Source organism: Alligator sinensis, unplaced genomic scaffold (assembly GCF_000455745.1).
Source record: "Alligator sinensis unplaced genomic scaffold, ASM45574v1 scaffold919_1, whole genome shotgun sequence".
Classification (NCBI taxonomy): domain Eukaryota; kingdom Metazoa; phylum Chordata; order Crocodylia; family Alligatoridae; genus Alligator; species Alligator sinensis.
This window is the reverse complement of record NW_005842191.1, coordinates 1,743,179-1,757,071: the sequence shown is the minus strand read 5'-3', so window position 1 is coordinate 1,757,071 and position 13,893 is coordinate 1,743,179. Positions and strand designations below refer to the sequence as shown.

The 13,893-nt window shown below is 38.9% G+C and overlaps 1 protein-coding gene across 15 annotated transcripts in view; it reads right to left on the bottom strand.

The window, feature by feature from the left end:
- Positions 1-13,893, bottom strand: part of GPATCH8 (G-patch domain containing 8) — a 60,274-nt gene that overhangs the window by 34,412 nt on the left and 11,969 nt on the right. For 8 of the 15 annotated variants that reach the window (XR_003094703.1, XR_003094704.1, XR_003094705.1 and 5 more), the window contains 2 exons: positions 11,532-11,606; positions 2,672-2,744 (listed from right to left, as the gene is read on the bottom strand). Coding sequence is in view for 1 of the 15 variants with exons in the window: in XM_025207294.1 (XP_025063079.1) it covers positions 2,672-2,744; positions 11,532-11,606 (148 nt within the window). In the remaining 14 variants the exon portion in view is untranslated. Of the gene's footprint in view, positions 1-2,671; positions 2,745-4,800; positions 4,819-10,424; positions 10,460-11,531; positions 11,607-13,893 lie in introns of those variants that run through there. The other 7 variants (XM_025207298.1, XM_025207301.1, XM_025207297.1 and 4 more) reach the window with 5 other exon arrangements.

Below are 13,893 nucleotides of genomic sequence, written 5' to 3'. Positions count from 1 at the left end.
GGAAAGAGCATTAATGGCATGGCCTTGTGAGAAGAGGTGCAATATTAATGATTGGCAGATATAACGTAACAATTTTTGTCTAAATTCATTGACTGGAAGGGAGGGGGAAAGCCCTTGGCTCATATGCCTAGAATCACAGTTTTAAAAGCCAAATGAGAAACCACATTACTTGTCACCTTTGTAAACCAGCAGAGGTCAATCAGATGGACAGGGGTACAAACTAATCCCGGCTGACAACATATGCAAAGCTAACTAGGTTATATAACAATAAATATCAAGAGCCCTCTGCAGTCAAGTACAGGTGTTAAATGGCAATTCACAACAAGAGATTGTGGAAAATGGACCTTTCACTATTGCTGGTAAAATGTGACAATAGCTAAACAGTAATTCCATTTACAAGCTATTAAAGGGGCTTTAAACTCTGTATTAAGTAAATGACAGGTACTGCCATCATTGTTCTGTGTTTCTTATTTTTAAGGATTTTGGAAATCTGACATTTTTATTTTGGTTGGGTTTTTTTTCCTGGCATATATCTTCCATTTTTGGTTCTTTTAAAAGTGGTTTTACTCCTCAAGCTTACATAAACTTGAGCAGGGCTGTTGTTTCTTTCCTCGTGTTCATAATTTTTTTTTAAATTCTAAGATTCAAGCAAAAACAAAAGGGCAAAAAAGACAACTTAACTGTGAGAGAAAAACTACTCAGCACCAACAGTGTCAGTGCCATAGACATACCATACAAGATTGTGAATTAGCAAGAGGGAAGGACCTTGACATCATCATGTCACCAGCAATTATGAAACACAGGACCTTCCACCCCACCATTACTAGAGCTGCTGTTTTATCTGCAAGGAATATGAACAATACTGTGACCTTCCTTGGATGAAATCTGCCACAAAATTTCCAAACTTTGCAAAGCACACATTAAAGCAGTGGTTTTCAACCTGTGGTCCATGGACCCCTGAGAGTGCGAAGATTATGTCTAAGGGTCCTGCAAAAGATAAGAATGATCAAAGGTATGTGAATGCACATATTTATAATTCAAAGGGGTCTGCAAATGAAAAAAAAACATTGAAAACCACTGCATTAAAGAATTCTCAACATCACCAGAGGTGGACCAAACTGGGTAGGATGGTTTTACTTTTTCACTCTCATTTCAAAGTAGGAAGAGGTAGGAGAACAAGTCTTAGGATCTACAATTTCCCTGAAATTTTAGATCAGCTTGAATAAGCAGAGATTTAAACGCATGGCAGCAAAGACTAAGCTGATTCAAAGGCTCAATACCAACAATGAACAAATCTCAGTATGGATAAGTTAAAATGCTTATTGTAAGCCTATGGAGGCTCTAGTTCCCTTTACATGAGGCACCTCTCCCTTGTCCTGAGACCATACACTTAATCACCTATTTCTACTCTTGGTGTAGTCCAGTGGGGTCCATTAAAATTGCTCCTAGGCATTATGGAATCACAAGTGTGTATGTAGCGTGTGCACGTGTGTCTCTCTCTCTCTCAATGGGAAGTTTCGACCTGTATCTTTGGGCCCTGGTGCCTCAATAATTCTGATACACACAGTGCTATCTATCTGAGACATAATAAAAAGAGATTAAACCAGCATTTTCACATGTCCAGTGAAATCCATGCCAAAGCAAAAGGTCAAGGTGTGTCAATTACATTAATTTCCCCATTAGTATCATGCTTTGGAGTTAGAAGAACCAAAACCATGTTAAAGAGAGAAAAATTTTGATCACCAATACAGTCCTGTTTACACACACACACTTGAAAATAACTTACTGAATGCCTTGGTTCAAACTGGGAACATGCATTTATAGTTTAAAGATCTAATTAAGTCTTCAATAGACATCTGCCACACTTCTCTCTCTAGTGGGGTCACATCAGAGATGATATTGCAAATACCCGTTTTCAACCTAGCTTAAGGACCTCTCCAAAACAGATCCACCAGTTAATAAAAGTAACAAGTCAAATATTTCCCTTCAAACTGGTACAACCGCATCAGGCTTCTCTAATGTAACTGCACAAAAAAATCTGGACTAGAGACAGCAGATACTCTAATATACATTGATACCAACTAGCACTTAAAATGTCTGAAGCGGACATAGTATACGCAGAACAAAGACTGCTATAGTGGAAATTAGTAAAATCTTTGAACAACATCTAGAGAAACCAGAAATGAGCCTCTTCCATCCATATGAAACCTCTGCCACTGTTTTCAGCCTCCACTGAACCCTTTTACTTGCCTTCTAATGGCTTCTGACACCAGGTTGAAATGTTAACAGGAGTTATTATCAATTTTGTATTTTCAGGTTTCCTTTAATACCAAGTATCTGCACCTTCCAGCTAAATGAATAATGATGTAATTTTAGAAGTTGTGCAAACTACCTGATAGTAAGCAGGCAGTTAACTTCTTCCCCTCCAAAAAAGCCAAACAGTGATTCTCACAAACACCCCCATACCACACAGACCATGTCTGAGCTAAAATTATTTAAGTGAAGCAGCAGCTTCCACTTATGAATTGCTGGCATGGAAACTTAACAGTGTGCTTGTTTGACCCAATTAACAATGGGAAAGAAAACCTAATCTAGAAATAAAAAGCAAAACATTTTTTAAAACTGAAACGGGTGTTGAATCTGATTTTCAAACACAAGGTTTTGAACTTACCCTGGAGCGATTTTCCCAATCCCTGGCCCAGCTTCCACCCATGTTTCTGGAGTAAGCGGTGTCCAATATTATCCTGACAGACAGAACAGAGAAAACAAACCAAAAATATTCCAATAATATATTCTTCCCTTCCCAATGACATTTAAACATGTGATGAGCAAGAGATAATCTACATATATGCATGCAAAAAATGCTACTGAAAAGGCAATATATGCCCAATAAAAGGGAGACAAATGTCAAAAATTGCTGGCTAGAATTTTTCCAGGGGGACAGGCTATCAGGGAAGGTCACTTTCTGATGGTGTGCTGGGCAACTTTTGTGCATAAAGTTTAAAAAAAAAAGCAATGTGGCAGAAAATAAAGTGTACCAATAAAAATTAACATTTAAAAAGCATTAAAAAGCATTAAATCAAGCTAATACAATCATATCCATCACCTAGACAGCACCACTTTAAGATTTTTTGTAAAGAAAATCTACATCATGTTTAGTCATTTTGTTGTGTGTCAGGCTTTAATAATACTGAGTAAGTTGTAAGTGCAAGACTGCCCCACCACTAGAAACCAAAACACAATCATAGCAAAATCCAGGCTAGACTTGATTGGGTTTTTTGTTTTTTTTGTTTTTTTTATATATATGTATATATATAAACTAGCATGCAGCCAATATTAAACTGAAAAAAACAGTGAGATTAGTAAAACAAAAAGTGTAAATCAATTAAAATAAAATGAGCTCAAGCACAGACTGGGTGATGCATTTCACATGTAATCTAACAAAAATACTAAGATGTTAGAATGAAACAGGCCTAGCAATAAGTTAACAGCAAGGAACCATTAGTGCATGTAGGGGAAACAATAAGCATAATGTCTCATCTTCCGACAGAAAAAAACTAGTTCAGAATAAAGTCAAAAGTTACTAGTGCAGCAATTAAATGTCAGCTTTCAAATGGGGCTAAAAGGAGTTCACTGTGTTTTACACAGGAGTCCTTCACAAGTATGCTAATGGCATCCTTTTCACTATGAAGCTAACTGATTCTGTCCTATTGATCAGTTTACCCTTTTACTAGCAAAGAGATCAATAACAAACAATTAGTTAGCAAACTAGTTCTGTAAACCTCTCAAACAAAGACTCTCTCAATTATTCAGATTGTAGCTATTAGCCTCTCTGCTCAATTTTCAATATGCAGCTTGGGCCTTTTAATTATGCAACCAACTACATGAGTAATATCATGAGTTATAATGAGTTGCGTGGTTGTGATATTCAATGAATCATTGTATCCTAAAATGAACTAATAAAAATACTAAAAAATTTAATTCAATAATAATTTAGTAATCATTAAACTCCCTACATCAGAACAGCAGCATTTTACATTCAGTCTCCACTGGTGAGGATGAATGCATAGCATGCAAGGTAATGGTCAAAGAGGCCTACAGAACACAAGACCCTTCCCTGACAGCTGCGTGGGGGCAGATTTTTCCCCTCAAAAATTTCTATCGAGTTAAACCCATATTTTTTTTTGATATACAAGAGAAAGATGACATTGAGTCTCACTAAATTTTCCTAGGGAAGGGTGGATGCATTTCCCACTTTATGGGGTAGCCCGATGAATCAGTAATTAGTACTACATTGAAAAATAAAACAAGGAATGATGGGAATGATACGCCTGGAAATAAATTTTTAAACCAGCAGGAGTGAAAAGGAAGATGAATAAAAATTATGATTTCAAACTATAAACAACATGGAAAAGCATTTTAAGCTTTAAGGCGTATGGAAACTTACCTGTAAGTGCAAATGGCAGACCGTTTATGGAACGGTCACAACTGCACATTTATCTTTGTAAAATGGGGCTGTAATTCAAAGATTTTGTGGATACTGCACTATAATGGTTCTACCATTACACATTAACTGTATCTGACAAAGGATTATCAAAGCAGATTTAAAAAGCTGATGCTGACAAAAATGGCTGCATTTTTAAAAAAGGACAAAAACTATCATACCATCTTTTGCTAAGTGGAGATGAGACATTGTGCTGACTGTGTTGTGTTATGAATGCACTAAAATAAACAGACAGATGAAGCAGTATGCTATTTCCAAAAGCAGTGCAAGTGGAGTGAAAGCATTTCCATACGAACCTGGCTTTAAAAACTGGGCTGTCAAAAGAACAGTTAAATGTAACACAAAGTAAGAAACTGTCCAATCACTAATGGTATTTTTTTTTCTTTTGCTTTGTTTTCAATTCACTGCTTGCAAGTAATGTATTTATTAAAGAAGAGTGAAAGCATAAAATAAAATTCAACAAGTCAAGACCAGCTGGGAGATTCAAGAGCGGTGTGTTGTGACTGACACAGTGAAGGGGTAAACAAATGTTAAAGGGGAAAAGAAAAATTTAGAAAGGTTATACACACTAGCACCACTTTTACAAAACCACTCAAGAAGATGGTCACAAGTTGATTAAGATAAGTTGAAAATGATGGCTTCATGCCTGCATCTTACTGTTTCTCACTGCATCTCAGTTTCCAGGAAGGAGATGACATTTTTCACAATACCATCCAATATACGAAAATTCTGATGTAACGTTAAACACATTTTTGGGAAATTACTAAGCAGTGAAACTATTAATAGTTTAAAATAATTATTTGAAATAGTAGTCTGTTATAATTAAAAAGAAAAAAGTTTTAAAGAGTCTGGTATTAAATTTTAGGTGAGGCCTATGCACTGAACAGACTAAGGATGGTTCACTACCATATTCTACCCGTTGCTTCCTTCCACTTCATTGCCACAGACCTCTGTCTGAGAGGGACTGGCAAGGACTCTTCAAGAGTTTAAATGCTGCCTTAAAAGATAGGTATTAGATAGGGATGGGGGTTGGGGGAGAAACAAAACTTCTAGGCTCACAGAGAGCAATAAGCTACCATGGTTCTCATGCCACTAACCCCCACCGGCCTCTGATGTGAAAGACAGTATTAAAATCACATAAGAATTTCCCATATAGCATCACAAAAGATTGTAGTTGGCTTTGATCTTGTTTCTAAAATACTACTAATCTTCCCTTGTCCACTTCTTAGGGAGAAAAAAAAATCATCTCTTACTTACAAAAGCCTTCCACTGCTGTTGAGAACTGGTACTCCCTTTGAATAAATTAACCCTATTTGGTAGAAGTTCTCCTTTCTGAGTAGTTGTAATGGTTTCCAAAAATGCTATTTGCCAGTCCAAGAAAATAACTCCTACCTCAGAGTACAGACAGACATCACTCTTCTAACATACAAAGTGTCAATTCAGAGCTCTTTGTAACAAAGTCACAATAAAAGCTGACACAGCACCCAAGTGAGCAAAAACATTCAATTGGTGTTTAAACAAGCTATGATACAAGGGAGTCCACACAGGCAATCAAGACTGTGTAACTTAAACAGCTACATGCATATAGCAAACGCTGTGATATTTGTCTTTTGTGAAGAATTGTGGGTATCCTAATACATAACAAATTGCAGAATTTTTACTTGCAAGATATATTACAAAATATTGTCAGGGTATATTTTAACATTATCTTATGCTACAGTTGCTTCTCCTACAAGTGCTTTAAGAAAAGTGATCATTCCCATTTTAGAGATAAGAAAGCACAGGAAGCATTTTCAAAAGTTATTAACTTACGTAGAAGCCCAACTTTCATTGAAAGTCAATGGGAGTTGGCTACCTCACTTCTGAAAATTCTGCCCCAAGTGACTTGTCCAAGGAAACAAAAATCAGGGAGAGCTAAAAACAATAATCTAGGCTTCTCCAGCTCCCAGTTTTATGTTGTAACGTTTGTAACTTAAGACTGCCACTCCAATCACTTTTCAGTAGTACCAACAATTCCCGATCGTGGTACCCTGATTAATATAAACTGATATGAATGCAATGAAAATGACTCAAAGGATTCTGGTGGTTATGGTACACCTCACACAATGCCAGTTATTTCATCAAGTGAATTCAACTGTGTTACAGATATGCCAACAGCTAATTTTGTCTCTTCCTCTCCCCAAGATCTCCCCTGTCCCCTTCCAGGGACATTCATTTCATACTATTAGTCTGTTTCAGAACTGACATGGAAACATACATCTCTTGAGTGGATTGTAAGCTGTGCTGACTGTGTATTAAGGAATCTAAAAGCAAAGACTGGATGCTACTGGTTGAACCCATGCAAACAAGAGGTTGAAAAGATTTCCAAAACAAAACCTATAGCTTGCTACAGATGACACAATGAAGACTAGAGAGAAAAGCCAAATAGTAATGCTACACCATTCAGCTTCAAGAAGCACATTATTTATAGCACCGTCCACATACGGCTACTGCTAAATGTCAAATCAGCAGCCTTATCAAGTAACACTTTGGAACTACTGGAGTCCACAGATCTGTACAGATATGCAGTGTAACAAAGCCCAACTTCACATGCTACAGCAGACCTCTAGATGAGCTGGCGGAATTGTGCTCTTCAACAATTAATAACTGGAGTTCTCAACCCTGGTGTAGCTAAAGAACCTACTTAGGCAACTAAATAGAACTAGAAAGGAACAGGATATTAGTTATGACAAGTACAGACTAACAAGTTTAAGAGTAAGTGGATCGTATGCAGTCTCCCATCTAACCTGCAACAATGACAACTTTATTTTATTCCCTGACATTCTGCTGCTCCAGAGAGCATTGGGAATTTTGCATAGGTACTCCCAGCGTACTACTAAACTTCTACTTACGTCGCATTATCATGACAAAGATTAAACTGTCAAAAACAAGTTTCTTCAGCAAAACATGATTAGCATGAAGGCCATATGGATTCCATATGCTTATCCCACAATCAGAATTCAGCCACAATACTTGGTAGCTTTCCATGCCACATCCCTGGACTTGGCACACTTTCTTAGCACATTTCAAGCAAAAATGTGCAACCTGTTCTATAAAACTTATTTTATAGAAACAGTCATATTTTCAAAAGTGCTCGGCACTTGCAATTTTTAGGAACCGTTGATTACCTCACACCTTTTAAATTAGGCCAAGAATTTCTCTCTGTAAAAAGTATGATCTGCAGCCATAAAGGCAAGAGTCTACTGCCATTCTGTTAGAAAAAATATTTTAACTCTATATCCATATAATTGGTATATAACTACTAGCCACCTGCATTTTTGCACGTCTCTACAATTAACTATTTTAAAATTTTATTTGATGCAATGGAAGCTAGCTGATTCACATTTAGTTGTATAAAAATGCAGGGTGGAGCCCCTATTAAGAAATTAAAAAAAAAAAAACCTGTCAAAAAAAGTGCTATAAAATATTGACCTGTTTTAATCTGAAAGAAAAATAATTCTTGATATCATTCAGCTGGTTATATTTTGGAACTGCGAGCCTTCTTAAAGCTTTACTTTCATCATTCTACCTCTGCATTCCAAACCACTGACTATTTCCAATTCTGTATTTCCACAAAAATACTTTGTTGCAATTACAGTCTTAACCCCGAGACACCTTTAGCCTAAACTAGGCATAAAAGGTAGATTTTTCACTTACGCCAGATGCTATAGATTCGGTTTTTTTCTTTTTTTTTAAACTGCCATTACACTAATACAAGGCATGTTTCAAGAATGTAATGATCTGTAGACTCCCAAAACTGTTTCCAGCCACCTTTGAGTTGCATGCTGTAGCAATACAGTCAGCACCTCTCAACAGATAATGCTGCAGAGATGGATCTAAATTCAGCAGAGATGCACAAAATGTATGCTGTAAGCGAAGCCATTCTCCCTTAGAATTTCCAAAAGTAATTTATAGTTACTAATCTTGTCTCTCTTTTACAAATCTAAATCCTATATGAAAATCTTAAAGAAAATGCATTTATTTAGCAGGATATAGTTCAATTCTCTATAGCAATTCCAATTTAAAATGCAATTTAAAAATGGTTTGAACTGTCACAGCTAAAAATAATTTTCTTTTTTCCACACTTAGGATCTGATTCAGTTCCACTGAAAAATGGCAAAATTCCCATTGATTTCCAATGGTACAGAACTTGACTCTAAGTATTACTACCTTACCTAAAGGCAAGCTTAATCTTGTAAGAAAATTGTTTAGAAATCATAAAATGTAACGCACATTATACTTGACAATGATAAATACCACGTGTCAGAACTAAATATCTGAAAGTGTTTTTCCTTGAGCTTACCTCTCACAGTCTGAATTATTGGCTGTAACTTCTGTAAGAGTGGATGAAATAAATAAATAAATAAGTGACCCAAAGCAGAGAGGAACTGATACCTCACATTGCTTTAGGTGTCAGACATAACGCTTGTAGGAGAAACAGAGCAAGAAAGCTCTGGTTTTGACAAATTAACACCCACTTAATTTTTTAAAACCTATTGTAGTTTTACAATTTTAGGTATACATAAATCTGTCAGAAATGTAGGAGCTTAAATTGTTACATACACTTAAATGGTTAAAGCTCATTTAAGATTAGCAGGTGTGACTTTTCTTAAAAGCACATTTGTTGAAGAGGACAAGATTTTCCATTTTTTTTGAAAAGTAAAATTTCCTGTTCTAAGAAACAAAGTCAACCAACCTGGTTTTAAACTCCTGTTTCAATTAAAAATAAAAGTTAAAAATAAGAAGAGCTTATCCCTATAAGAGGATTTAGTAGCCAGTCCTCTGAAATATCTGAATTATGAATGCAGGGCATCAGACAACTGGCTGCTAAAATATTTCTTTCTAAAAAACACGTCTCTCACTCAACCTAACATACAGCCTAGAAGTTTGTGCGTCTAGCAGAATATCCTTTAAAAGTATATTTTGACTTTTTGATGCAAGTTAATACAATCCATTAATTTAAAAAAATGTTTATTTTGTTTGTTTTTAAAAAGGATTTTTCTACAGAGGGAAAATGTGACAAATTAGATAAAAACCATTCAGGTTTGGGGTTTGTTTTTAGTTTCTCTCTAAAGAGAAAAACTAATCTGCCTGCCCTCTCCATCAAATGTGCTGCTAAGGATTAAACAGTAGAATGGAACTAGATACATTTTTTAACTTTAAATTACAAACTGAAGTTTGAACGTTCAAATTTAATAAGGCCTTCAACATTTTAATTAAGTGTATGAATAAATAAGCTATTTGTGTTACAATTCATTTTAGATTTTTTGATGCTGTACAAAATCTTCATTTGCATCAGAATATTAAATACATAGGGCTTCCACAGTGATCTGCAACTTAGCATCTTGCTCAGCATTTTGTACTATTAAGTGTACAATGGATTTTATAGGCAACTATTCCTTAATACTGTCACAGATCAAAATATTCTTTTGGACTACATGTGTTTTCTTTTGTTTCTCTTCCCTCCCTCACAAAAAGGGAGAGGGAAAAGAGGGGGGAAAATACTGGTCTAGCCTGCAGATAATAGTTGAATAACCTGGTTAGTGATAACCTCCACAGTGGTAGGGAACAGGATATCAACTCTAGCTAGTTTTCATTTTATTTGCATAGGGAAACAGGCTTGGCATTTCAATTAGGATTCTTCTGTCACATCAACAGATTGAATTATTCAGCAGAACATCAAATACAAATTCTCCCCTCTGCAGCATTATCTCATGCGTCATCAATTACTGCCATGCCTAAATCTAGCATCATGCCAGCACATTAAGACAGTAGGTACTATATGCAGTGTTCACTGGACCAGAAGAACAGAAATAAGAAGGGGGAAAGGAAACCCTAGAGAAGAAATTTAAAAAAAAAAGGCAGACCGTGCAATACAAACCAGATCATGGCTGCTTAGCTAATATGGGCCAACTGCTGTGGAAGAAAAATGTCGAACACCCCAAGTTGTGTAAATTTTTGTAAACATCTAAACACGCACACAAACACACACAACACCAACCTAAACAGGAGTGCAAATATATATTGATCCTTTACTAAGGCTACAGGTTAAAAGTGCACATGCTAATTGAATGAAACTTTAGAGTCAATTTTAATTTCTTTAAGGGGAAGAACTACCTGAGAAATGCTATTCTTTAAAAAGAAACCTACCCTGAGTCAGATCACCATTAAACTTCTCTATTTTTCCATTGCAAGTTTTATTCCTACTCCATTAAGAGTGCCAAAGAATATTTTCATCTAAAGGCTGATATTACACACTGAACCTCCAGATGAAATTTAGATTGCATAATTTTATGGCATCTGAAACTAGCAAAAGATGCTGGACAAAAAGATAAAAATCAAACGTTTAAGAAGCTTAGACAATGAAGAGGCCAAAAAGCTAAAATTTTCCCCATTCTACACACTAATCTTATTAGTTCCCATACCTAATGCAACAAAATAAAATGTTTTTTTTAAATGAAATATGAAACAAAGTTGTGTTTTATTTAAGTAAAATTATATGGAAAGTTTTAAGATTAGTATTGCAACATAGTTAAAATTCAATTCCCCCTACAGCTTAAACTACTGTTATCATTTAAGAGTTATTCTACACATTATTTTATAATTTGACTGTTCAGGAAATGACACTAAAAAGGATCAAAATACATTTCATTTGGCTCACAAACTTTTTGTTGAGAAATTAATTTAAATTATCAATATTCTACAAGATTAGCTTCCATAAGTAAATATATTATTTCACTTAATTTCTCTTGTATCAAGATGAACTATTTTAAAGTTGTCTAGATTATTAAAAGATTAATTAAAGTCCAAATCCAAGACACACACAACATTAACACAGGGCATGCAAGTATACTAGAAAAGAATATTCCTGAACTGTTATTTCCACTAGTGTCTGGCCCTACCCAATGTAACTGCATTCACATCAAGTACCATCCGATCATGACCTATTCTGCTGCTGAGCTGATGAAGATGATAATGTGTAGCTTACCGATTCTATAGGCTTGTCTAGAGATGCTTGCTCAATCTCCAAGTGTCCTTCTTCATATTGATCAAAATGATTACCCTGCAAAAAAAGAACACTGTTATCTCTATGATAATAAAGACATATCCCAAAAGCATGCAGTTTCCAGTGCAGTAATATTAAGCTGGTTGCTACTAATAGAGCTTCAAACCCATTATACTCTAAATCAGTCAGGGAAAGACATTAACTACCATATTTACCTGAATCTAACGAAAGAGGTTTTTCCGCACCTATTCGGCATGGGAGGGGAAGCACCTCACCATGGCTTTGAAGGGGGTGGGGGGAAGGAGGTGGCTACTGTAGCTCTGACTCTGACCCTGAGCTCAGATCAGGGCAAGAGTCATAGCTGCAGACCCTGCCACCCTCACCTCCCCCACTTATTATCAGGCACAGATCCAGCTCTGGCTGGATTCCCTCCTGGGGCATGGATCACATAGAAACTCTGTGCCATACTCAGCCAGTCAGCAGCAGCACAGCTCTGACCCTGGAAGGCTGCTGTGAGGCCAAGCAGAGGCCATGCTCCTGTGTGCTCTGTGACCAAGGAGGGAATGAAGCCAGGGTTGCATCAGGAAAGGGGGACACTGTGGGGGAGAGACGGCGGGGGGGGGGGGAAGAGGAAAGGAAAGGAAAGGAAAGGAAAGGAAAGGAAAGGAAAGGGGGCAAGGAGGGCACCTGCCCACCCACCCCCAGCCTCCTCTGTAAGGGCGCACCAGTGTTCGCATAAGGCAGGCATGTGGTAGCGGCCTGGGAGGGCGCCTCCAACAAGGGAGAGTAGTAGACTCAGCTCTGCGGGCATGGTGCAGATGCGGAGCGCAGTTGCTAGAGGCCCCACCCCAGTGGCGCCGCCTGCTGTGGGCTCTTCTGAGGCCTCCACCCAGACAGAGCTCCTGGTAGGGTTGGCAGCCCCTCGCCCCCCTGTCGGGGGGGGCCATGGCGCCTAGTGGTTCCCTTGCCTGTCCCTCCTGTGCCCGACTTAAGGCTCTGGAGAAGCAGGTACGGGAGCTCCAGGCTGAGGTGAGCAGGCTGCGGGGTATCAGGGCTGCAGAGGACAAAATTGACTCATATTTCTGTTCACTGCAGGACCAGTCATCCAGAGTACAGTCCCCCCAGGAGACGCATTCAACACAGGAGTGGCAGAAGGTATCCACCAGATCCAGGGCTGCTAAGGCTAGCATGGTGGAAGCTCCCCAGGTACAACTGAGGAACAGGTATGAGGCCCTGGGATCCGTGACCGAGAAGGACAAAGGGGATGCCAACAGCGGGGACGATGCCACTCCACGTATGACACAGATGGTGCAGAGAGGGAACATCAGGAGAAGGAAACACCGGGTCCTCGCCATCAGGGACTCCATCCTAAGGGGAGTGGAGGGTCCCATCTGCCAACCTGACCCCATGGCACGAGAGGTCTGCTTCATGCCTGGGGCTCAGATTCGGGACATCACAGAGAGGATCCCAGCCTACATTCGACCCTCAGACCAGTAACCCATGGTTCTCATCCGTGTGGGAACAAATGACACGGGCAGAGGTAACTCAGACCGCATCATGAAGGGCTTTGAGGTCCTGGGGGACAAACTCAAGGAGACAGGGGCACAGGTGGTATTCTCCTCTATTCTCCCAGTGAGTAGGCATGGACGGTGACACAAGGCCTGCATTGATGACTGGCGGTTACGGAGTTGGTGCTGCCAGGCAGGCCTCGGGTTCCTGGATAACGACTCACACTTTCGTGCAAGGGACTTGCTTGGGTGGGATGGGCTACACCTCTCTCCTAAAGGCAAGTGTGTCTTCTCTTCCAGGTTGGCTGATCTCGTGTGGCACGCTTTAAACTAGCTTTGCCGGGGGATGCGGCCACAGGAAGACGTGAGGACACCTCCCAACCAAGACAGGCAACATACACAAGGAGTACCCAGGTAAGTAGCAGGGGTCCAGACAGTCCCGAGAATCGGGCGGTAGCATACGCACCGATTCAAGGCCTTAAATGCCTCTATATCAATGCTCGTAGTATGGGGAATAAGCCGGAGGAACTCGCCCTCCTGATAGCTAGTTCAAACCCAGACATAGTAGGGCTCACAGAAACCTGGTGGGATTCATCCAATGACTGGGCGGTCAACATTAGGGGCTATAGGCTATACAGGCAGGATAGAACAGGGAGGAGAGGCAGGGGTGTGGCGATCTACGTCAGAGAGCAATACACATCCTCAACTAGCAGGACGGGGTCAGAGGAGGGGCAGGCTGAAGTGCTCTGGGTCAGGATACAGGGGGGTCATGGGGAAAGGGACTCAATGGTGGGGGTCTACTACAGACCTCCCAACCAAGGGGAAAAGCTGAACCG